The sequence below is a fragment of the Meleagris gallopavo genome, chromosome 21 (genome assembly GCF_905368555.1).
Source record: "Meleagris gallopavo chromosome 21, MGAL_WU_HG_1.1, whole genome shotgun sequence".
Taxonomy (NCBI): Eukaryota; Metazoa; Chordata; class Aves; order Galliformes; family Phasianidae; genus Meleagris; species Meleagris gallopavo.
Window position 1 is genome coordinate 7,967,014 of NC_139424.1, and position 24,825 is coordinate 7,991,838.

General features: G+C 39.8%; 1 protein-coding gene across 1 annotated transcript; it reads left to right on the top strand.

Moving 5' to 3' along the window:
• The first annotated feature begins 1,999 nt into the window (after positions 1-1,999).
• APPBP2 (amyloid beta precursor protein binding protein 2) lies at positions 2,000-24,484 on the top strand. The gene is made up of 13 exons (XM_085240534.1): positions 2,000-2,193; positions 11,493-11,581; positions 12,106-12,257; positions 12,852-12,975; positions 15,017-15,185; positions 15,848-15,937; positions 16,352-16,419; positions 16,498-16,603; positions 16,931-17,055; positions 17,251-17,336; positions 17,756-17,946; positions 18,327-18,492; positions 18,671-24,484. The coding sequence occupies exons 1-13, from the start codon at positions 2,053-2,055 to the stop codon at positions 18,922-18,924; spliced, it is 1,761 nt and encodes a 586-aa protein (XP_085096660.1). The 5' UTR covers positions 2,000-2,052; the 3' UTR covers positions 18,925-24,484.
• Positions 24,485-24,825: the final 341 nt, after the last annotated feature.

Sequence of the window (24,825 nt, forward strand, 5' to 3'; positions counted from 1 at the left end):
TTTTGCCTAAACAACATACATTATGATTTTGCTTTCAAACATCGTATTTGTAAAAGTTCTTTAAATGTTTCCCACTATAAAAAAGGCAAAAGGATAGAGAAAGATATCAACAAAGATAAAAATAACCATCAGAACCTCTGCCAGCAAGAACTGAAGTCAGAAAGATCTTTTAACATCTGCAACTACTAATGAGTAGTTACACTAAAATAATATATGGATGTGAAGAGCACATCACTGAACAGAGCCATTTAGCTACTAAGTTCATAGCACAACTGAAACAAACAGACCTATACAATGAACAAAGCACCACAGAAGTATAACTATATTTTGAAAACTTAATTGCTTAAGGAAAAAAATTGAAGTAGCATGCAATTAACCATATGTTACTTCAAATGGTTATCTATTATCTCAACACTAAACACACACTGAATTGAGGACTTACCAATGCTCTGTGAATGCTTTTGAGTACAAAATATGCATCTACAACAGATTACCAAATTGCTTAAAAGAAATAGAAGATCCTCAATTAAAAGATATATTAAAACCTACAATACTAATAAGTAACAAAAGCTACCATAGTTGAGTTTTACTCCTATCTAGAGATTAAAGCTCTTTAGCCACCAAGATTATTCTCCAGGCTTTATCAGAATTAATTACAGAATGCAAACATAACAACATGCTCCAGAGAGAGAGCATTTCTACTGTGTCCTCCTTTCACTAAGATGTATATTTCCACCCCCCTCCCCAGAGCATGCCTGTGATACACCTGTTACAAACAAAATTACACAGTAACAAATTGCTACTTAGCTTTTAAGACATAGTAACTTCACGAAAATTAATAATAATAATAATAAAAAAATACAGTCTACTGCCGCAGCACTCTCTTGGAAGTTACATTTGCTTTGATTATAGTCATTATTATTATCTTATTATTCAATTTTAAAGCAAAACCAAAAGCATTTTAATTACAAGAGCTATGATTTCCTAGGTATCATAAATACTGTTCCAGAATAGTGCAGAAATCTGCCTTACCTGTACTACCCTGAGAGGCCTCCAAAGTCTCCCAGCTACTCCAGCAGCTGACTGAGGTAAATAACCTCCACCCTCGGGGGGCATTGCCAACAGCAGCCAGCTGCCTTTCCCCAAGTGAAAACAAGCCACCTGAGCTCAGAAAACAAATAAAGAACACCTGAAGACACAGATAGGCAGCAGGTTCCTCACTGCCACGTTCATTCCTTCCCAGCCCTGTAACACTTTTTCTACAATTAAATGACAAAGAATTATGCCCTTGATGGGGGAAAGGGGGGGGACAAAAGAATAGGCAAAGGAAGCATGAAGCTGGGGCAATATCGAGTTCTACGCGGAGTGCTGAGCCCTGAGATCCCGCCGCGTTTCCCCGGGCTGCGCAGTGCGGGGCTGCTTCACACCCAGGGCTCCCAGCTGTCGCTGCCCGGCGGCTGCCCGCTACGCCCCTAGCGCGGAGAGCAAATCAGCCTGAAAGATAACGAGATACTGACAAAACGCAGCGCTACTTGCACGTGGGGTTAATTTCCACAGAGAAAAGGGCGTTTTTTAGCACATGGCAGCCAACAGGGGCCTTCGGACAGGGAATAAGCTTCAGGTGCGGCTCCGAGCTCGCCCCGAGCTGCGGGCACGGCTGTCCCTCACACGAGGGCTGGGGGGGCAGGCGCTGTGAGGGACGCTCGGAGCCCGCCCTGCCGCCCCGTGCCGATCCCGAGCCCCACCGGGCCGCAGGGTCACCACAGCCGCAGCCCCACCCCCACAGCCCACTCCTCACATCCCCCACGTACCCGTAACCCCACCGCCCTTCCCTTTCTCTCTCCCTCCTCCCCTCCCCTCTCCTCTCCGTCCCACATTCGCTCCTCGCGCCTCCCCAGCACAGGCAGTTCAGCCCCTCACCCCTTCTCTTTCCCCCACCGTCCCCGCTCCCGCCGCCTCTCCCTCCCTCCTCCCTGCCGGTGGGGCTGCGGGAGCCGCGAGGCGGAGCGGGCCGGGCGGGGGGTGGGGGGAAGGCGGCTCCGCACACCCAAGATGGCGGCGGTGGAGCTGGAGTGGGTGCCCGAGACGCTCTATAACACGGCGATCTCGGCCGTGGTGGATAGTTACGGGCGGGCCCGGCGCCGGGACATCCGCTCGCTGCCCGAGAACATCCAGTTCGACGTATACTACAAGGTGAGGGCGGGCGGCGGGGCGCTGAGGGAGGCCGGGCCCGGGCCGGGCCTGAGGGGCAGAGAGGGAAGGAGAGCGGGGCTGGGGATCGGGGGGCCGGGCCTTCCCTGTGGGGAGCGCCGAGCGCACGGCCTGGCTTCCTGCGGCGCCGCCGGGCTGAGGCCCGAAGGTCGGAGAGCAGGAACGAGGACCGCGGGGCCGCGCGTGAGGAGGGGGCTGTGGGGAGGCTGGGGCTGTTTGAGTCCGGGGGGGAAGGGGCTGCCCTTGGAGAGAGGAATCGGGGTGGGTGGAGGCGCTTCCTAGGCTGGGGGGGGGAAGCGGTCGGGGAGGTTGGGAGCTCGGATTTGTGTTGGGCTGTGCGGGGCTTTTTCTTTTTTCTTTCTTTCCCCTTCCCATGTTGCAGAAGGTGATGTGTGTGGTGGGGGTTGCTGGGTCTGCTGTGCTCTAGTACGTTTAATGTCTGTTTGGAACCAGGTGGAAGGAATTGAGGATCTTTAAATGGTGCCTTTTATCAGCTTGATGTCAATTTTTCACGTGGTGGCTGTTTCTCACTGAGCTGCCTCTAAAATACCCAGAGTTACAGTAAAGGGTGTGCTGAGATGGTCCCTGAATCTCTGTTCTCCACCAGCTATCATCCATCTGTGGGAATCACTGGAAATAAACATTCACCAGGAGAGGCTCAATGTATTTAAAAAAAAAAAAAAAAAAAAAAAGGTGGAAGATGACCTTTATTTCCTCTGCCAGTTAAGTTCTAAAAACTTGAGGTGTGCGAAACAAAGTAATTTTTTGGATAAGTCTTAGTGAACCAGGAATAGTGGCCCATCCAATGTTGGTGCAGAAACAGTATTTAGAGGACATGCTGATTGTCCTTGGAGACAGAGAAACTGTTTCTACCCAGTTGAAACACACAGGTACATTTCTGCGCCCTGGGTGTCTATCGCTCCTCTAAGGGCTGAGAAGTGTGGGAAATGCTCTGCCACAACGAGCATGCTCGGGGAAGGTGAGGTGGCTGAGATCCATCTATCAGTGGATAAGCCCTATAGATATGGGACTAACAACATGGGAGAACATTCTGAGACTTATTTTCAGCTGTTGGCAGGGATGGCTATTGACACTGGCATTGTCTGTCTTGACATTCATACAGATGAGGGATGGTTCCCAAGGGCTTAAAAAACATAGAAAGAATTTCAGAAGTTGGTAATACCTGAGCATGTATCATTCCCACTTTCTTTAAAAATTCATCCACAGGTGATCTTAACAGGTTACATATACTTCTATTAACACTCTTCAACTGTTACATTGCATCAGATTCATTTGGTGTTTTTCATAATGAAAAATAATCCAGAAATAGATTTGAGTTCTAAAGAGACTTTTAAATCTATTTGCTCTGCTCATGTAACAAGCAGCATGTTGTTTTATTCAGGAGGTGGTAACAAACATACTACAGACCTGTTTGGTTGTACTAATCATTAGCCAGCGTAATTTCTGTTAACCATGATAATTGGTATTATTGTTTTTCCTGTATTTTACAACAGGCTGATCCTTGATAATCTGAACTGTGTAAGGTGCACCTATAATGGTATATATACATCTCTGTAGTGTCCACATGTAGAATAAATACAAACACGTGGTGTAGTTTGATGTTGTGCCAGTGCTACCAATGGTAAGATAGCCTTCTGGATCATCCTCTAGGAGAATATGTTATTTTCAATGGTTGCATTTAAATTAGTTAATATATAAATTAATCTTGGCTGAGGTGCTAAAAGCAGGTGTAGTCCTGACTGAATGGTGCTCTGCATGCAGAGACGTCTGCTTTCAGCCTGCACCTCAAAGCATAGCTCAGAGAAATCTTGTGGAACAGTGCTTGCATTTTTCTGTGCACCTGTACAACGCTGAGTGCTGGTTCTTGATTTCTGTATTTGGATGGCTGAGGAATACAAATGGCACTGGTGAACCAGTCTGGGTGGAAGACTCCCTCACACCTTTGAGCAGTTCCCTGCATGTCTGATGCTTGTTTTGCTTTTTGGTTCTGAACACAGTTGCTGTGCTTTTCAAAAAGATGCAGACATTAAATACTGTTGTAGGTTAGTATGTGTATGCTCAAGATATCCTGATGAGGAGCTCTTTAAGCCAGAAGTAGGATTTCCAAAAACCACTACCAATCCTTAACAGAAGGCAAGCTAGAAGTCTTCTAAATCTTTGTTCTCACTGCACCTTTGTGTTGATGAAAGGCTGTCTGTTGTTGGTGTTACATGGAGCAGTACTTATTCTTTAGATACATCTGAGGAAAGTTTGGTGTGTAGTGCTTGTACAAATATGTCTGCATTTAGACCTTGTGGAAGATGGAGTGTATTTTGGTGATAATTGAAAGGAATAGAAATTTTTTTCAGTCTTTCACATCCAACTTGCGAGAAATGCTGTACTACTCACAACCTGTGATACTGGAGAAAGTGCCACTTTGCAAAACTGAAAGGAAGCATTAGTCAGATCTTTTGACACTCACTGTGGATGTGGCCATACAGAACTTGAAAATTCTTTTAAATGCATTTGTCAGTAGGAACACTCGAAATTAGCATTTGCCAGTGTTGTTTACACAGTCTGCCAGCCTTGTTACATTGATTAAGATGACAGAGGTAGGATATGACATTATTTCGATGGTGGAAATGGCCATCACCTTATCTGAAAGGGAAGAAAGAGCCAGCTGAGAAAGTCCTCATCTTGTTTTGTTCTCACCAGGGTACCCTCTGCTTCAGTGCTGTGTTGTGATAGTGCACCTTTATTTCCCATTCATTAACCAGCCCAATTGCTTTCAACTGTACAGATTCCAGAGCTGTTGATGTCTAGGATGCATTTTACAAATGCATGTGTTCCCAGTTTACAAGAAGGAACCAAACAAGAAATGGCTGTGGAGTGCTCTTGCTGTGGGTTCAGTAAGAAATAGGTTCTGTGGCACAGTGACAGGAGCAGGCAGATTCCTGATACTGGGTGTATTTATCCTTAACAGTGACTAACACTTTAAAAATGAAAAATAAATCAAATAATCATGATTGCAATGAAATAAATCTGTACTGCTTTAGCCAGGGCACTACTGGATTTCTGTTTTTTAATTTTTTTTTGTATCAAAAGCCTATTCACTTTTCCTTGCAACCATTAGAGAATAAATAGAGACTGGGCAGAACACTCATGAGGATGTCCAAGAAAAATATAAGTCTTGTCACACTTGTGTTTGGAAAAGTTAATAACTGGTATTGTTGCAAGCAGCATTTGAATCTGGAAAAAAATATGCAAATGTAGTGTATTTTGTTTCCTTTGTGTCTTTACTAGGTTAATGTATATCCTGGTGGTGCTATTTCCTAGTAAAAGTGGTTCATTGGTTTTTTTTTTTTTTTTAATCTTTATGAGGAAGAGAGAGGGAGGCCTTGTGCTTAGGAGCTAAGAAGGAGATGTGCTGCATCGCAGTTAAAACACAAACAGGGGCGTGCCTGGCAGCTGTGCTGCAGTGGTAAACGCCACACTTTAATGTATTTAAAAAGTAGGCAATAACTGGAATAAATTGTAGCCCGCAAAAAAAAAAAAAGACCCAAACCACTCCAACACTCCACAACATCTGGGAAATGAAATGAGTTTGTTTTTTGTTTTCTGGGGAAAAAGTTTGGTGTTTAGAGGGAGGGAGTTCATCCTAATAATGTAGTTTTTGACAGAAACTGGACATTGAACTCTGCAGTCCAAAGATCATTCAGTTAATGTCTTACATAGAAGTTTTTTCCCCTGTACTTCAGCTTTGTTCTGTTATGCATAATTTGTTTTTGTTTTTTGTTTTTTTTTTTTTTCTTATGTTTTCCTGCTGTATTTGATAGGACAGTGCTTAATTAGTCATAGTGCTCTCTATCGTAGGTATTTATGCAGCAAGCTGATGCTGGGTTTATAGTGGATAGATAACAAGGAGTTTCATCTAATATTCTTCTGAAATGTCTTTTGCGGGTTGTGTGCTATGTTTTTCCACATTGATTTTTCTTGAAAGTCACTTGGATCCAATGTTCCTTGAAGAATGTTTTCTGATGAGATCATTCACCACAGGAACAATTAGAGATGACAATTTGTTTCAGACAGTTGGTGGGGGCCCATAACATTTAGTAATTGTGCTATGCTTATTTTTATTAAAAAAATCAGGCAAAATCCCAAAGGCCATAATCATGCTTTTTCTGCATTTGACACAAATGATGAAACTTCCACACTGCTCCTACACTGATGTGAATCAAAACACGGGTTTTAAATTTACATCCTGATATCTCCAGTTTCTGGATAGTATGTAGCTGGAGAACTGTCTTCCCACTGCACTCTGCTAACCCCCAGAAAGAGAAGTGTGGCTAATAGAAGTGCTCCTACTGCATCTAGTTATTCTTTGAACCAAGCAAAATGAGTAAGCAGGAATTTGCTGACACTTGGCAACGCGCAATAGAATGTCTGTTCTGTGCATTGCAGTAGAGATGACTTTTATTGATGAGGGATGATTACAAGCATCCTTTTCTGATCTTACGGAATGAATCTGGTTTGTCCTAAGGCTTCGTGCTCCTGGCTGTGTGACGAGGGACAAAAGGATAGGCTTCCTGTGAGATGAAGTGTAGCTGTACTCATGTAGTTCTGAATCCTTTCTGACCAGAAGGGTACAACCAAGGTCGCAGTAAGCAGTGTGTCTTGGAAAGCAGAAAATCCAGAGCAAGTGGGTTGTGCTTTGTAGGGTTCCTCGGTGTGACTGCACAAAGGCTTAATTTCTTTCATCCTGCTGTGCTCTTGGCCATCAGAAATTAAACGTGTATGTGGAAAACAAGCATGATTTCCGTCTGCACTCACATACAGGCATTGTGATCTGGTTGGACTTCCAGACTGGTGCATTCAGTGGGACATGTCTGAATACTGCTTGAATTCAATCATATGTCTATCGCTTCCCTCTTTAAATCCTCCAAGTGAAGGAGAATCATCATGCCATGAGCTTTAGTCCAATGATAATTGCCCTTTATTTTAATACATACCTTATCTGTAGTCTTACCAGAGCCGAAACATCTTACACTGTTATGTCTTTGGCTTGCAGCTCCCTGCCTTGCTTACCATTCTTCAGAGTCTTACTATTTAGTTCGCTCTTTGTTTTGCTTTTTTCTCCTTGAATCTCTGTGTGGTTTTCTAATTCTGATATGTTTGGCTCGCCTATTTTTTTTTTCAGTGTCTTTGTTGAATCTTAGACACTGGAACTCATAATTCAGACAATGAGGTAATACCATGAAAAAAGTGTCCAACTACTGCTGAAACAATAATTCTTGTTTCCACTTAATTTTGTCTGTACTGGTTAAACTTCAGTCAAAGCAAACCACATAGAAAACCCTCCTGTGCAGGGTTATGTGTGGAATCCCATGGGAAATCAGAAAAAAACCCTATGTTCCTCCAGGAAGAGCAGTGAGTGGAAGTGTGAAGCATGCTGTACATGTAGAGCATAAGCTCCCAATGTTATCAGTTAAATTAGGCTTATTCAATGCAGGCTTTTGGGTTGTTTGTTTATATTGCTTGAGATTGTTTAGGATGAGCTTCCTGACTGGAAGCATGGTTTTCAAAAAGAGCTGAGAAGTTTGATTTATTTTTTAAAGCCCCAAACAATATCAGGGTGGAATTGGTCTCATCCAGAAGCCTCATAGATGGTTTTGAAATAGATTTGTAAGAGATGAAAGTACCCAGATTTATAACAGATTATTTTCTAAGCTTGTCCCCCAGCTGTCTCCAGGGCTTTTCAAGAGTCGTTTCTCAATGGGTTGATTCAGTGCACTGACTTCAAAAGATCTTTTTCCTTCTGTGTTAAGCAGAGAAGGGAGGCGGTGGTTGCAGCCAAACTTATTTTCTAAATACAGATGTTGTTGTTTAAATATGCAATCCTCCCTAAATTCAGCATAGTAGTCCATGTTATACTATTGGGCATTACTAATCATGCTGGGGGGGCTCCTTGGGACTTCTTGCAGCTTTAATCCTTACTGTAATGTCCATTCTTGTTTTTCAGGCCTCTTCCAAACTGGAGCAATAGGAGCTTTTTTTTTTTCCTTCTTTCACTGAAAGCACTGCAATTCTTATGGTCCTTTTACAACTGCTTAGAGTTAATCTTTATTATGAAGAGGCTTAGGAAAAGTAATTGCTCTTACTTTTGTGCACAATGGAGAATGCTGGTGATTAAAAAATAAATAAGTAAAAATACCACTTTCTCTGTGGTTGGATGTCTCTGTCTTTGTTTTTAAGGGCTTGCTAAGAATCAGAGCTCAACTTAATCAACTGAGAGCTCTGGCAAGAACTCACAGATAATTATATATGCATGATGATATGACAGTAGATAAGTTACAAGCTACTGTTATCAATATGTTTAACTGGAGACACCTCTATATGCATTTTCTGAATGCTTAGGAGAAAGTCCTGTAAGTCACTGTTAGCCTTAGCTCCTGAAGGACGTCATGGTGGCTTTCCCACAGCTGGACAGAACAGCTGGGCTGTGTAATAGCAAACCAGCACGAGATGTGCTTCTTAGCTCGTGTCTTTAGTGACAGACTTAATGTTTAATTTGAGCAGTATAAGCTGGAAGTCATACTGTATGTTCTTACGTGTCTTTCTATAGTTTAAAAAAAAGAAAAAAGAAAAAAAAAATCATTGATAACCTTCAAATAGGTTAAGTTTGTGTCCAAAAAAAAAAAAAAACAAAACACCTTCTTTCTTAAGTGCAGAGTAGTTTTTCAGGAATCCAAACCTCTGCCTTTCTTGTTGGGGCCCGTTTTTCTTGAATCACTCTTTTGTTTTGTTTTTCGTGTTATGTAGCAAGGCTTGTGGTCAAGAATTCTGTCTCTGGAGCTCTAACAAGAGAATCATTTCTTCAGTACTTGCAACTGCTTCTCAATGAGCAAATGAGAGTTACTGAACCTTCTGGAATTGCTTCACAGTTTGACGTAGTCTCACTATTTCCATGTCCAATTCTGTTTGAAACTATTGCTGTAACAACTATAACAGTTTGAAGAGACTTCAGGCAGATTAAGTTCCTCAAATGCTTGCCAACGTGTCGAGGGAAGGGGTGAGTGGTGTGGTAAATGTTCTGAGGATGCTGTATTTCTGGTTATACCAGGAAAAAACTAGATGGGCTGAGCTGGGGAGAGGTGTGTGAGGAGCGGGTCTGGACCTTTGGACCCAAAATCAGAGATGTGTGAAAGATGAGGGTGTGGTTTGGGGCATCCCCTGGTCCTCCTCACCGCCACAGTGTTTTCAGTGGGGAAAAACACTCCAGCTCTGATTTGTTTCAAGTACAGGGCCGTGGCACTGCTTTATCTGAGGAGCAACTTTTCATGCAGATACTGTTTAAGGCTTCCTTTTTTATTTTTATTTTTTCCAGTGAAATAGTTGACTAAAAGGAAAACATTCATTTCTGGCAATTGGCATTTTTAGGTTGAAGAACTTTTGAAGTTTTTTTGTAGGTTCTGTTAAAATAACAAACTCGTGCTGCAGAAACATTGTCGTGTGCTTCATAAGGAGCACTAACTAAAATGAAATTTCTGGCTGGCAATGTTTTACGTGCTTGATTGGAGTATTCATTGACCTGCCTCCTGGGCTTGTGGTCAAAATGATGCTCCAGATAAATGGCACTTCTCAATAAAGGTATTGAAAGAAACAATTAGAACTCAAAAACTGAAGTTTTTATTAAATCTGTGTTTGTATCTGAGCATTCTATCTGTAAATAACTCCTCTCTCTCATCTTTTGCTTGCATGGTGAGAGTGGCTGACTCCTCATTTCAGAGTTTCTCGTAGCTCTAAGCCCTGCTCAAATAGCTGATAGGAGTGCTCTGGTCTTGGACAGTTTGTGTTGGAATGCTGTGGCATTGATTTTCTGAATATCTGTTAGAGTGCATTACCTGCACACTTGTGATGGTGTGAAGTGTGAGTGCATGCCTGTGTGTGTGTGTGTGTGTGTGTGTGTGTGTGTGTGTGTGTGTGTGTGTGTGTGCTGGTGAGCTGTAGTGTCCTGCCATCACACAGTGCAGGTAGGAGAAAGGACAGAGGTGCTCTGGAATGGCGAGTGCTGTGAGAGGCAGCATCTGGGGAGATTTGAGATGTGAGCTGTTGGTTTTTCCTTCTCCTCATAGAGCTGCTACCTTGCAAAAAGGTTTTAAATAAGAAAAATATGAAGGAATGCTGCCTACAGTACCTGAAATAGCAGATGATTTGCCACAACAGTCCTGAATGACCCGCCTTGTGCTGCTGGCAGAGGCTGCTGCCAGCTGACCGGGGCAAGTGGACTGTGCTGCTTTCTGGCTGCATACCCTATTTTTTGCTATTTGTTGTTCAGGGACTTCAGGATGTCTGGATTTAACAACCTCGATGGATTTCTCTGCTATGTATTTGCACAGCCATTTCTGCACCTATGTAAATTCTCAGTATTTATAGCATAACGTAGCAGGGAACTCTGCTGCTTAGCTGTGCTTTGCACAAAGAACTGTCTCCATGGTTTGTTTTTTATGAACAAGCTAACTGATATATTTGCTTATCTGCAGATAGAAATTGGTTTCAGCATAAAACCAGGCACTGCTTTTAATAAATTGAGGAACGTTCCCATTTACTCGAGCAGGAATTATTCATATAAGCCCAGGTATTAATGGGGTCAGGGCTCATGCTTGTGTTTAGCTCTGGGTATTGGTGAGTCATGCATTGCAGAACTTGTGGGTTTGGGGTTGTTTTCTTGAATATATAATTTCATTGCTTCAGTCTTTGTTCCAGACAGAGGCTGGAGTTTTGTAGGATAACAATCAATTGTTTGAATTTATGCTTTGGCTTTGCATTTCCACTTACAAATCACCTAGAATCTCTTCACGCATCTCTGTGATAGATTCTCTTTAATTTAAAAAAAAAAAAAAGCATCTGATCTGATATTGAAGAAGCCATTTGTTATAATTTTTATTAAATTTAGTAGTTTTTTGTTTTGTCTTTGTGTTCTAGCTTAGGAGTTGCAATGTTTTAATGATGCAGGTAGATGTAGTGAATGTCTGAAGAAGGGAGGAAGAAAAGAACGGATAAAAATAAATTGAAAGCAAATATAGAGCTCTTACAGTTTGTGTGTTTAAGTTTTGCCACTGAAGTTGTTCTCCTGTGTGGAGATTGTGAAACTATTTCTTTTCAATATTTACTCTTCTGTACTTTGAGCTCTAGAATTCATAAGTCATTCTTACTGGTGAGCTAAATTTCCCAGGAGATCACCAGCTCTTAAATTTTTAAATATATTTGTATTTTTCTTTCAGCTTTACCAACAGGGCCGCTTATGCCAACTGGGGAGTGAATTTTGTGAACTAGAAGTTTTTGCAAAGGTGCTGCGAGCTTTAGATAAAAGGTAAGCATCTTCCTTATTGATAGTGCTCACTTCAGCCCTTAGTTCTTGATCTAAGTTTTGAATCCAGAAGACATCAGATCAGATTCTTTGTTACCAAGCTTTGCATCTTTAGTATCTCCCTCCCCTTGTTTGTGTGTATGTGATGTTAATAGGTTTGTCACTGCTCGTTTATCTGCCATTTTAGTGTGAGTCAGGGCAGGGGTGGGCTTTGAGGCTTCCCCACCCACAGTGTCTAAACAGAAAGCTTTGTTTTCCAGTTGTAACAGTGTGTGGGCAGCTTGTATTTTGCTTATTCTGGAGGGTGTCCCTATAAAGAACTGTGTGTACGCTCATTTTATTTTTTTTGTGTACAACTGTAACCCATTAGCCTTGAGACTGTCAGTTATGCTTGTATTTGTCTGCTTTTTGTTTGAGAGAAGGCTGGAGTTATTTCTTTGAGTCACTACTCGTTTGTATCCATGGTGCTCTGACTGCACTGTTTTAAAAACTTTATGTGTAACAAGTTTTGTTTTCTTTTGTTTCAGGCATCTGCTTCATCATTGTTTTCAGGCTTTGATGGACCATGGAGTAAAAGTTGCTTCTGTACTGGCGTATTCTTTCAGTAGACGATGTTCCTACATTGCAGAATCAGATTCTGCTGTAAAAGAAAAAGCAATCCAGATTGGTTTTGTTCTAGGTAACTGGTGTTCATAGACTGTTAAGTATATTTCTTTGTCAGTTCAGTTAGGCTAATGCTACTTTTTTCCTCTTTGTAACTTCTTTTTGAGAATGTGTGTGTTTGGAATATGTGTTTTTAGGAAGTCACTTGGTGGCTTATGTATATTACCATTGAATACCTACAAATTTTAGGCTGCTCTCTGCTATTTCAAATATAAAATTTATAAATGTGATAGTTAATGTTAAGACTTTGCATATTTCTAGTATTGATGCAAGTCTTTCATGATGAAAAACTATGAAATACCAGAAGTCATGCTCAGCTGAAGGAGAATTCTTCTGCTCATGTTTCATGTTCAGGACTGCAGAGTTCTGATAAAACTCCTATATGCAGCATGCAATTTTATGATGCTTTGTAAAACACGTTTCCTTTGCTCTCACTGCCTATGTTCCCCCTAAGCTGTTAGCAATGACTTCCCGTATTTTGGCATAGGGAATACTGCACTCCTGTATTCCTATTTATTTGTAATAAAATAAGAGCTTTTAGATGATCTGAGTGAATGCTTTTTCCTAGAAAGGCACAGTTCAAAATTCTGTTTGTTCTTGATTTTTCTAGGAGGGTTCCTATCAGATGCAGGATGGTATAGTGATGCTGAGAAGGTATTTCTATCCTGCCTTCAGCTGTGCACCCTTCACGATGAAATACTTCATTGGTTTCGTGCGGTAGAGTGTTGTGTAAGGTGAGCTTACCTTTAATTCCCACGTGTCTTACTGAGAAGTATTTATTCATATGTATTACTAATATGAGCCATGAAGCTTCAGGTACTCTCTTCAGTATTCTGCTGCACCACTGGCTTTCGTTCCAGAAACAAGGCGATGCCATGACAGGCTGGACATGTATGTACACCTCCCTAGGATAGAAAAATGCTAGCTGTAGAACTACTGTCAGCACTTGATCCTTTGAATTATAATTAATCAAAATAATTGTCTGATTTTCCGGTGCACAGAAGAAGCTGCCTTAAAAATAAACTCATCTTCTACAAATACAGAAAAGGAAACGAGATTATAGGAAACAGGTTTAGAAAAGAGAAACACTGATGAGAGATCTTAATTGTTCTCTCCTTCCCATATTAGTTTATTGGAAGCTCTGTCATAATTTATCATACATGCACCTATACATTACCTTATTTTCAGAATTTAAGCATCTCTTTACTGTAAAGTATTATGTTCTGATTTACTTTACTTTATGGGTTTTTTTCCCCTGTGTTATGTTGTCGTCTTGACTTACAAAGGCTTCCCTGATGTTTTCCAATCTCTATTACTCATTGTCTAATACCAGATCTCCAGAAGGGACAATGACAGTTAGTTTACCAAAATTTCATATGTGCTAAGTGACAGGCATTTGCAATAGGAGAGGAACAGCTGTCTCTTTTCTTTGCCTGCAATGGAGTAGGAATACAATTCTGCCCTTTAGGCTTGGAATATGATGGCACGCACATTTCAAATGCATCTCTTTAAAGTAAATAAGCATCAGTTTCAATAACAAAAATCTTCTCTACTTTTGTTCTAAATAGAAGCCAGAAGCTGAAATAGTTACTTGTCTGGAGAAACAGTGTGTGCTTCAGTATTGCTTTGTCTGTATTTCACCATTTACTGAAGCTTCTGTTAATCTTTCAGATGGGAAAAGAGGTGGTGTTAAGAAATAGGGGAGAAAAGGAGGCTGTTTAGAGTTGTGAACTGTTATGACTGCATTGTCTTGTGTTAATTCAGTACTTGAGTATCAAAGGATCAAAACTGTAAATCCAGAATGGATTGTCAGGATGGCAGTACATCAATCTGAGCAGATATGCTTGCTTATTCCTTCAAAACTGGCATTCTTACTACTTGTATTCCTGTTGGACAGCATTAAAATTAGCTGTTGTTAAGTACTATTGCTCTTCCTTTAATCCAAAATTTCCCTGCTAGTGTTGCTTATCTACAAACACTTAAGCATGTGTTTTCTTCTAGCATTTAAAGGTTGTCAATCCAAGAAACTATTTTGACAGCTAAAGATTAGCTGTCCTGCTGTTCCTGAGCTTAAAGTTGCTTGTGCTGTTGTCTCAGAGTGAACACTACTACATAAATAATATTGAATGCATTTCAAAATATCCCTGTTCAGCCCCATTTATGAATTGTGCAGGGGTGCTAATGCCATCCCTCAGTGTTGTCCCATCCTCCCTGGCGGCCCAGAGAATGACATTACTTCCAGATGTTTTCTCATGTAGAATGGATGTAATTGAATATCTTGTAAAATTATTTATGATACATTGTGCTGTTTAAGGACTGAGGACAAAATGCAGAGATGCACGCAGAAGAGTTTGTACTTTTTGTCAATTTCAGTTTACCATGTCTTGGAAAGGAGGTAGAAGGGATTTAACACCATATGTTACTGAGTTTGGGAAATGAGATTTTATCAGTTGAGAGTGGATTTTAGGAAAAATAAAACAAAGCCACACACACCAAAGTGGTTTGAGCATTGGATATGCAGAACTTCATCAACGTGAAAAAATCATATGGAATTTCCAACAGTGAAAATTCTTGCCATGCAAGATGCAAAGCATGGAGTACTGTAACAAATTTCTATGAACAATTCTTTTGTATTACTGAATTCAGACAGTGCAGTTTTGCTGGGATGTTAGCCTGGTTCTCTGAGTACAACACAGATTGTAGATCAATGATGCTGCAGCATGATGAATGTTTTATTCAAACACTGATTAGAAGATCTCTTTACATCTTTGAAAGGTTGCTCCATGTTCGAAATGGTAACTGTAAATATCACTTGGGAGAAGAAACGTTCAAACTGGCTCAGTCTTACATGGACAAACTTGCAAAACATGGTCAGCAAGCAAACAAGGCAGCACTCTATGGGGAACTGTGTGCACTGCTTTTTGCCAAGAGCCACTATGATGAGGTGAGTAGGACTAGTTTCTTTTTGCTTAGCTTCTGGACACTGGTTATGAAATCTGCTAGGACTTTCCATGACTGGCTCACTGTTCATGTTATCCTTCTAGTCTCAGTTCCGTATCTTTCTTGATATCTGTGTGGCAGTACCAGAGGCATACCTGATTTACCATCTGGTTTCTGTGTATTGTTCTGAGTACAAGCTCTTAATGGTACTTTAACTGATATTAAGAAATTATGTGCAATAGATTGCCAGTGTGTTTTGCTTATCAGTAAATTACAGAAAGTTTATTTTAATAGGTAAAAAGAAATTGGAGAACATTACACTTTGCAGCTACTTTAGAAAAAAGGTGTGACTGTGTTTTTAGCTCTTAAATTCATTGACTAGGGAGCTGTTGCCTATGATAGTGATTGTAAGGATTAGTTAAACATTATAAAATACCTTTTTCCTGTGGAATATATTACATTCGTTTTAACTATACAGACCTTAAGGTAATACAAAATACTGCACATTCAGTATTAAATAGAAGATAATTTCTTCAGGTTTGTCAGACCATGACAACCAGTGGTTTTAAAATCTGGTAAAGTAAATGACTGGTCTATATTTTTCTTAATATTGCAACACAGTGATGTTTCAGATGAATTATTACGTTGGTTAACTTTGTTTGACAGGCTTACAAGTGGTGTATAGAAGCTATGAAGGAGATCACAGTTGGCCTGCCTGTAAAAGTAGTAGTGGATGTTTTGCGACAAGCTTCTAAGGTGAATTTAGACTCTTCCACATTCCTTTTTTAAATTGCTACCAAGGATGGGTGAGAATGTGTAGTAACTCTGGTATACTTCATCTGCCTCTGGTGTATTTTCTTCCTTTCCCTATGAAACAATTATAGCTGTTCAAAGGGACATTATGGCAGAGTTAACTTGAGAGCCTTCCACAAAAAGACTGTCTGTTCCTATCTTTGATGTAGGCTCAGATACAGTACTAATCTTTGTGGTGGTTTATGTCAGAGTAAAATATTTATTGATGTTTTCTGTGAACACTTGCTAAATAAGCTGAGAAGTCCTTTAGTGACAGCGGTGATATTAGAATTAAAAGTAATAGAAATTGGGGTAATATCTCAAGGAGAAGGATTTTGAGTGTACACCTCTTCATATGCTTCATTTCAACCTGTTTAGGCTTGTGTTGTAAAACGTGAGTTTAAGAAGGCTGAACAGCTGATAAAACATGCAGTATATCTCGCCCGGTGAGTACTATTCCAAAAAACCCTCTTTAAATGTACTCTCAGCTTGCCTCAGTGAGTAATATAAGCATGTTTCTACAGGGAGCATTTTGGAGCCAAGCATCCCAAATATTCTGATACACTACTAGACTACGGATTTTATTTGCTCAACGTAGACAATATATGCCAATCCGTTGCCATCTATCAGGTATGCAGCAGGGCTAAATGTATTTGGTTTCTATTAATAAATAAAATGTCTCTATTTCTTCTGAAACTCACATGTTTTTAATTCAGGATAATTAATTCATTTAATCACTGCACTGTTTGTTGACTTTGGATTTTTGCTTTCATTTTTTTCTTTGCCCTTGAGTGATTTCTTCAGATTTGCTGTCTAAAGTATGTGGGTGTAGATCTTCTGAATTTCAGAGCCATCGGACTTTTTTTTTCCTTTTTGGTAGTAAGATGCATAAGGTTTTTTTGTGTGTTTTTTTTCCCTGTGTTAACTGACGTTATGGTGTTCTTGTAACTTTTTCAGACAGCTCTTGATATTCGGCAGTCAGTATTTGGAGGTAAAAACATACATGTAGCTACAGCTCATGAAGATTTGGCTTACTCTTCTTATGTTCACCAGTACAGCTCTGGAAAATTTGACAATGCACTGTGAGTACAGCTATTTGAGGTAATGGCAGTAAATCTAATACTGCAAATGGGGGGGGAAGAATGTTTTTTAATTTATACAGATTTTTCTAACAAGAACATTAATAGAGTGAACATCTACATTTATGTTGTTAATACTTTACCAGTCAGCTGGCAATTTAAATAGCAATGAGGATGCATATATTTAAACTCTTTCAGATTTCATGCTGAACGTGCTATTGGCATTATAACTCACATTCTCCCAGAAGACCATCTTCTCTTGGCATCTTCAAAGAGAGTTAAAGGTAGTATCCTTAATTGCATTACTGGAAAAGTTTAATATTTTGTCAGTGGAGAGCAGGCATTCAGTTGTATTTATTCTGTTCCCAACAGAGGCAACGTAACATAAGCTTTTCCCAAATGGAGATGGCTCTAGAATATTCCCTATAGTTCTCCAAAGTTATTTATTAACACACTTGTAAAACACAAATTTAAAATTCTTTAAAGCTTTGAACTGGTTCTTTAAATAATAGGAGTAAAAATACAGAATACAAAAAAGTGTTGGTTACTTTGATACCTAGTTGTGAAGTTTGAAAGCAGTTTGTAATAAATCCTGATTTAGATATCTCCTGACGTTTCTTGGGTGGATGGTTTTCTGCTACCTATAGTTGGTGTGTCTGTGTTTAGAACACGGTGATGTTGCTTTTCTTCTTCTTATACTCAGCACTTATCCTGGAGGAGATTGCAATAGACTGTCATAACAAGGAAACTGAGCAGAGGTTACTTCAAGAAGCTCATGACTTGCATCTGTCCTCACTTCAGTTAGCTAAAAAAGCCTTTGGGGAGTTTAATGTACAAACAGCAAAACATTATGGCAACCTTGGAAGACTGTATCAGTCCATGAGAAAGTTTAAGGTAAGATCTATTAATGTAAATCTCTTGACATACAATTTACAAGATGTCTATAAATATGTCAAAGCAAATTGTACTTTATGTCCCCGGTTCATAACCTCAGTTAGGAGTTTTGTTCCATTTTAATATTTCACCCGTTCAAAGCTTTGCACAGAAATAATTAAGATGCCGTTGGGGACAGGATGCAAAGTGATACTACTTGCTGATGATCCAAAATAAGAATTTGGAGAACTTGGTCTGGTTTTGGCCTTCCTGTCTTTTTTTTTTTTTTTTTTTTTTGTCCTTTGTGAAATACTTGACTACTTAACCACTGCACAGTTGTTTCTTAAAATGTTTGTGGTGTGGTGTGTGGTGTCTGACCCATACGAATTTGTTCCTCACAGGAAGCAGAGGAAATGCACATCAAGGCAATTCAGATTAAGGAGCAGCTCCTGGGTCAAGAGGATTATGAAGTTGCACTGTCAGTGGGACATCTAGCTTCTCTCTATAACTACGATATGAATCAGTACGAAAATGCTGAAAAGCTTTATTTGAGATCCATAGCAATTGGTAGGTGATTCTTACAGAGTTTATTTACATAGCAGCCTTAATACAAAAAAAAAAGCTTTTTGAAATGTGTTTAACATTTTATTAAATAACTAAAAATGAAATGCAGTATTTCTATTTTTTTGCATGGCTTCAATCTAAATATTGAATTTAAATTTTGTTATCTGTTGCCTTTCTTTAGGAAAGAAGCTTTTTGGAGAAGGATACAGTGGACTTGAATATGATTACAGAGGTCTCATTAAACTGTACAATTCCATTGGCAATTATGAGAAAGTTTTTGAGTACCACAATATTTTGGCCAATTGGAACCGGTTGCGGGATCGGCAGTTCTCAGTTACAGATGCTCTGGAGGATGTAAGCAGCAGTCCTCAATCCACTGAAGAAGTGGTCCAGTCTTTTCTGATGTCTCAGAACGTTGATGGACAGAGTAGCTAAGAACTCGGTCAATGAATCAGTTAAGTTTTTTCCCAGATTACAGGGGAGAAGTCATACTGTGAAATCTAAACCATGTAGTTCTCTGGGGGCTGGAATTTGCATTGAAACACTGGTCCAGTCTACTGAAGAGTGCCCATACGGATGAATGTGTGTTAAATTCTTATCAGCATGTGTATGGCATGTTTAGTTCGGCTCACGTTTTTAACTTGGTATTCCAGAAACCCCCTTTTTTTTTTTTTTTTCCAAAAGAACCTACTTTGCAGAAAGTCTGCAAGAGAACATTAAATAAAACTGTTTGAGTTCAAAAGAGTTGCATTCTTATTATGAATGGAAGGTTTCATCAAGAGCTTTCTTCTGATAGACAGAATAAATGCTATATTACAAGAAATTATACGAGAGAGGTCTCTCTAGTTTATGCATTTGTAGCAAAGTTAATCACAAATATTAAGAAAAGGAAAGATGCTTTGGCTGCTGCCTTACGAAGAAAAGTGGCAAAGAATCACTTTGGAGAGCAACATACCATTTGTAATCCAAGATAAGTTGATAAGGAAGTACAGACCGTATGTTGTTTTTAATATCCTGAACTGGACCAGTGTTCATCTGTAAGTGATGGAAGATCCAGTAGACCAGCAAGCAACCTTAGTTTTCTTTGGTACCAGCCAAGAGTGCTAATCTTCATAACAGGACCAGGAAAATCAAAAGTGGACCAGCCTGCTAGAAACAGTTTTTGGACCAGTGGCTTTAATTTAATATTTCTGCCCCTGCATTCACTTTTACAGTAGAATTATTTCATTTAGATGTATGACCAGTGCAAAATTATATTCCTGTAATAGATACAAAACTAGGAAGTGAACGTTCTTTAGCAGTTGCGATGGCATGTTTTTACTTAGCAAGCTTATACAGGTATTAATGTCAATGCCACACGCAGAAACTAGAAATGCTTAATTATTTGCTGCAGCCATCTTTTTTCTATTTTTTTTTTAATGGGCTTACTCTGATAATTGAGGCAGTTACTTGTTTATACCAGTTAATGGTTTTGTATTACAATCCAGGTCAATTTTATGTTTCTGGAAATCACAACTTATTGTACAGTTTGCAGGGGTCAGTGGAAAATGCCAAAAAGCACAACAGGTCTCTCTTTTTCTTTTTTTTTCTTTTTTTTTTTGTGATGCTTCATTTCTACATTAAACAATAGTACAACCAGATATGGATTTCCTTTATATTAATTTAAAAAGCAGAAATCAGCTGTAAACATCCATTAATAATGCCTATCTCACTAGCTTGTCTTAATTTTTCTTCTGTTGGGTGGGAGAGGGAGGGCTGCTTTGCTGTGTAGATTTATTTATTTTATTTTTTGCTTGGGTGTGTTATTATTTTTTAAAATGTTGAGGTAATACTCATTTGAAAGTGTAACATAGCAAACTAGAAACAACTCACTGCTGTTACCTCTGTTCTTATTATAGTGGCACAAACAGTGCCCTATAGTTGGATTCTGTCTCTTGGGTTTTCTCCATCCCCCCCTATTTTCAGGGGTTTGTAACTTGGCCGTGGAAGTTCAGTCCAAGGTGGGGCTCAGCAAGCAAGGTTCCTACAGGACTTGGACTGGATGTTTTGTTTAGGGTTTGTTTTTTCTTAATTAGTTTCTAAAGCTTGGGACAGGGAAGGCTGCTTGATGGTATTCAAAAAAGAGTGCACAGAAGAAATAAGAAGTTTCAGACACTGCTTTGAGCTTAATGACTCCTTTAAGAACTGAAATTTTCCAGGCCAATAGTTCATATACCGGTGCCTTCGAGTGTAATTTTGGGGGAAAAGGCTGAATAATACCAACTTGAATATGCAGTAATATGACTAGTGCAGCTTTAATGACTGCATACTTAAATACTTTCATTAAAGTATTCCACACTTAAAAACAACAACAAACTGTGGTATTAAGGCTTATGTTGCAGTGTACCCTCAAAGGCTGTTCAATGAAAATTCAACTTAAAATTATGTATGGATTTAATATCTACTTTATAGCAATTTTTCTTGCATAGGAGTGCTTTAGGTGAAATATTTCCATCTCTGAGTATCATCCATTAGGGGAGTGATTAATTATAGAATTCTCATGAATTCTTTTCTTCAGTCCTATTAAAATTATCTAAATGAAGCTTGTAATTATAGTACCAGAATTTGGGCAGGGGGACATTGCTTAAAATTGTCCTCACCATGCTGTGTTACTGCTGTATTGCAGAAGGGTTTAACAGCATCAGAATGGGCATGGACTTGCATTTACAATGTCTGTTTGTGAATGGTTTCCAGTCAGGCCTCTGCTTCCAGCTTCTGGCTAACAAAACTCAAAGGTCTCAAGATTTTGACTGAGTTGGGAAGTGTTATTTGACTGACACTGGCAAAAGCAGTCCATGTGAACCATTGCTGTCACATCAGCTCTCTGGTTCCTGTGTGTTTCAAGGGTTGCTTTCAATTAGTGGCAAGTAGGAGAGCTTTCCAACATGGGGCAGGTTAGGGAGGTGTTTGCTTCTGAGAACCAAAAACATCTGTTCCATTTCTGTGATGGGTTGCTTTGTTCTTTTTTCTCAGGCCTGCTGGGTGGATGAACTTTTCTTTCTTTCCTCAAGCTACTTCGCTAGCATGTTGTGTACCTTGATGTATTGGCTTGTCTAGAAGGGGTTCACATCCTGAAAGTCACCCTGAGTTCTCTTGTTGGACTTTGGCAAAGAAATGTGACTTGGACAAGAGCATGTGTTGTGATCCTTGTGGCACTGCTAGCATGCTTTTCATGTGACTAAATCGTGACTTGACTGTTGGGCTGAACTTCTCATTGTGCAGCCCGTCAGCAATTCTGGTTGTGCCAAGGCACCACATTATGGAGAAAGGTAGCTGTGGCTGGCTGACTGCTAATGCTGTCAAAGCAGAGGAGCTTTGCAGGGCAACTTTGCAGCTGCCTACAAAATGCTTTGTAACCTGCTCTGCATGCCATAACTTGGAACATCCGCTGCCTTTGCTGCTGATGGAGTCTCCATGCGATAACATAAAACTGGCCTTTCTAGTTTTCCGTTCTGTCTCTCTGATCTTGTTTTTGGAAGAAATTGGCTGTCTGTGTTGGCATGTGGGGACAACATTTAAGACATGTTGTTAGTTGTTACTCTGTTGTTGTTCGGTATCCCTGAGAAAGTAGAAATCCAATTGGATGGCTACAGAAGAAGGTAAATGATTTGCTCATCCATAAGGATGGAAACATCTCCAATGTCATTGAGGCAGATTTCTATGTGTTCATTTAATTTTATTTAATGACTTTGGCACTAGGTAGAGCTAAAGGAACAGAGTGCTATCTACTATGTTCTCTGTACTGTGCAACTCTTCAGCACAGAACTTGCCAGCAAAGACCCTGCACCTCCCTCCTGTTAGGTGTAGAACCAAGGAGTTCCTGTCCTATTTTAGCCCTAAAAGAAACCTTCCATATGCACCTGAGTGTAAGTACTGGGGAAGGAGGCTTTATAGTTAGCCTTGCTTGTTAGGAGACCTTATCCTTGCTGTAAGGCAATTAGCCAACTTCAAAATGCTTGATGACTTTGATTAATCATTGGCATTTTATATACGCACAATGCACCTACCACTAGGTGAGATGGTGTTACTTGGTGCTGGTGTTAAAAAGAGGAGATCTTCACAATATTTCTTGACGGTAAGTAATCACAGAGTGATTGGTTACAAGTGGTGAGGAGAGGTGTCACTTCATAGAAAATTACTTTAACTGTTGTTTAAGCCCTTATGATTTTCACCATAAAGCTTTTGAAATCAGTTATTTGTCTCTTGTTTTAATTGAACGCTGCAATTTGTAGAAAGGAAAGAAGGTAATGTCAGGATTCTTCCACTGTTTCTGGGACATGGGCTATTCTGGATGACTTCTTGTGGAAAAGGAGAGGCAAGCAAAGCTTAAGAACTGACAGAATGAGAAGGGGAAAATTGCAGAAAGATGTTTGAAAATAAGTCTGTCCCTCAGTTACTTGAAATAAAACACCTAGTGACTATTTGGCCCCGAACAGTGGTTTGGTTGCTTTTACAGCATGATGTTATGACCAACAAGTGTCTGCCTCTGTATCTTAGTCTTCATGAGCACTCTTTACAAACCTGGTAGTTGAAAACTTTTTTCTTTTTTTTTTTTTTTGCACAAAGTTTTCTTGTTGAAGAATTTTGAAGGTCCTTTAGTTGCTGGATTCTAACTTATTGGGAGAACAATGTTCTTTTGTAACTTTAAAATGAAGTGTTTTTTTCTTTAAATGTGCTGCAGTCTGATATTTGCTAAAGGTGCCATTGCACTGCTTCTCATGGTACAAGAAATGCACATTGAACTTATTTCCTTTCTATTGTTGTGTATTGGTAGAGTACAAAAAGGAAAATGCGTTGTGCCTAAAACATGAGTGAAGCTATGGACAAAACCTTGGTTTGTACAGATGGGATTTGACTTCCCAGGGTAGCAGCAAATAACGCGGGGGAGATGTTGCTGTTACCAGGTTGTAACGAAGCTTGTGCAGAAGCTTGATTTTCTCTAAAGCCCGTTGTTTCCCTTTTTTCCTTATTGTTTCTATAATAAGAAAGTGACTGGCCAAATGTTAACTGCAGATCTGACTGTTTGTTGTGGGTGTTTCCATGTTGGACGTGTATGGCCTGTTGCACGGTTTGTTTCTTGGCCTTTTGAGGATTCTGTGAGAAGCAGGGAAGAAATTTCCTTTATCCAGACATCAACCAAACTGCTTACAAAGAAATTGACAGCACTGGTAATGCTTCTGTCCCTAAATCTCAGGAATGTTTCGGGCAGTGAAACAGGTTTCCCTTTGGTGATATAAAGGTGCGTGCTCTAGGGTCTTGTTTAACAATATTTCATTGCAATCCTAGGTATCTATAGCATGAGTGGCCTTAGTGAGTTTGTTGAAGTGCACATTTTTTTTTTTCCAAAAGTAAATTTTAAGATGAAAAAGATATATACTATATAAATATATAGAGATATTTAGAAACTTGGTTTGTGGTGCACAAGTTCAGTGTTGGATCACTAAATAATTGTCGCAGGTACCATACGTGTAACTTTTCTTTTATGTATATTCCTTTATGGGAAGCAATGTTGCCATGGTAACTAGGACTTCACAATTTCTTTACTACTTAATGATGTGAATGAACTCTACGTTTTATTGAACATTACCAGGTTCAGTACTATTTTTATACTTATTGAACTACAGGGAATTTTAATTTAATAGCGTTCTAAAAAAGATGTTGCTTGAACTGTATAACTGTATAAATCAAACTACTTACACAGACAACACCTCTAAACCAGAATCTCTACCTGTAGTGCCACAGTCATTTATATGAAGTTATCTTGATCATGACTAGAGTTGGAAGACCACCCTACTTGTGTCAAGACTTAATGTTTCGTATCCTACTTCTCACAGACTGCAGTGCCCGACATTATTTGTAACCATCAAACCATATTATGTTTGTAACCAGCATTGTGATATTCTGTAATTGTATTGCTAAAATGAAATATCGACCTAATAAATATAGTGTTCCTGCATTTGGAAGTATCTGCGTCGAATTTGGTTCCAACTTTTGCTTTTGGTGAATACGTGTCCCTTTCTTCCCTGCTCTCCCTTGCTGTGTCATAACCAGTGTCAAGTGGGAACTGAGCTGGCACTGCCTCTGCCCAACAGCAGCGAGGGAACACAAGGAGAGCAGCTGCCTTGTTCTGAATGTGCCCTCTGGGATGCCTGTGCTAATGCCTGCGCAGCCAGCAGCAGGTCTGTTTGTGTTTCCTCTGAGCTGTTCACCATTACTGTTCTTCCACAGACGGCGCACTCCCAAAAGCATTAAGAAGTTGTACTTACTGTTCAGCAGTTCAGACTGTGCCGTGTCAAC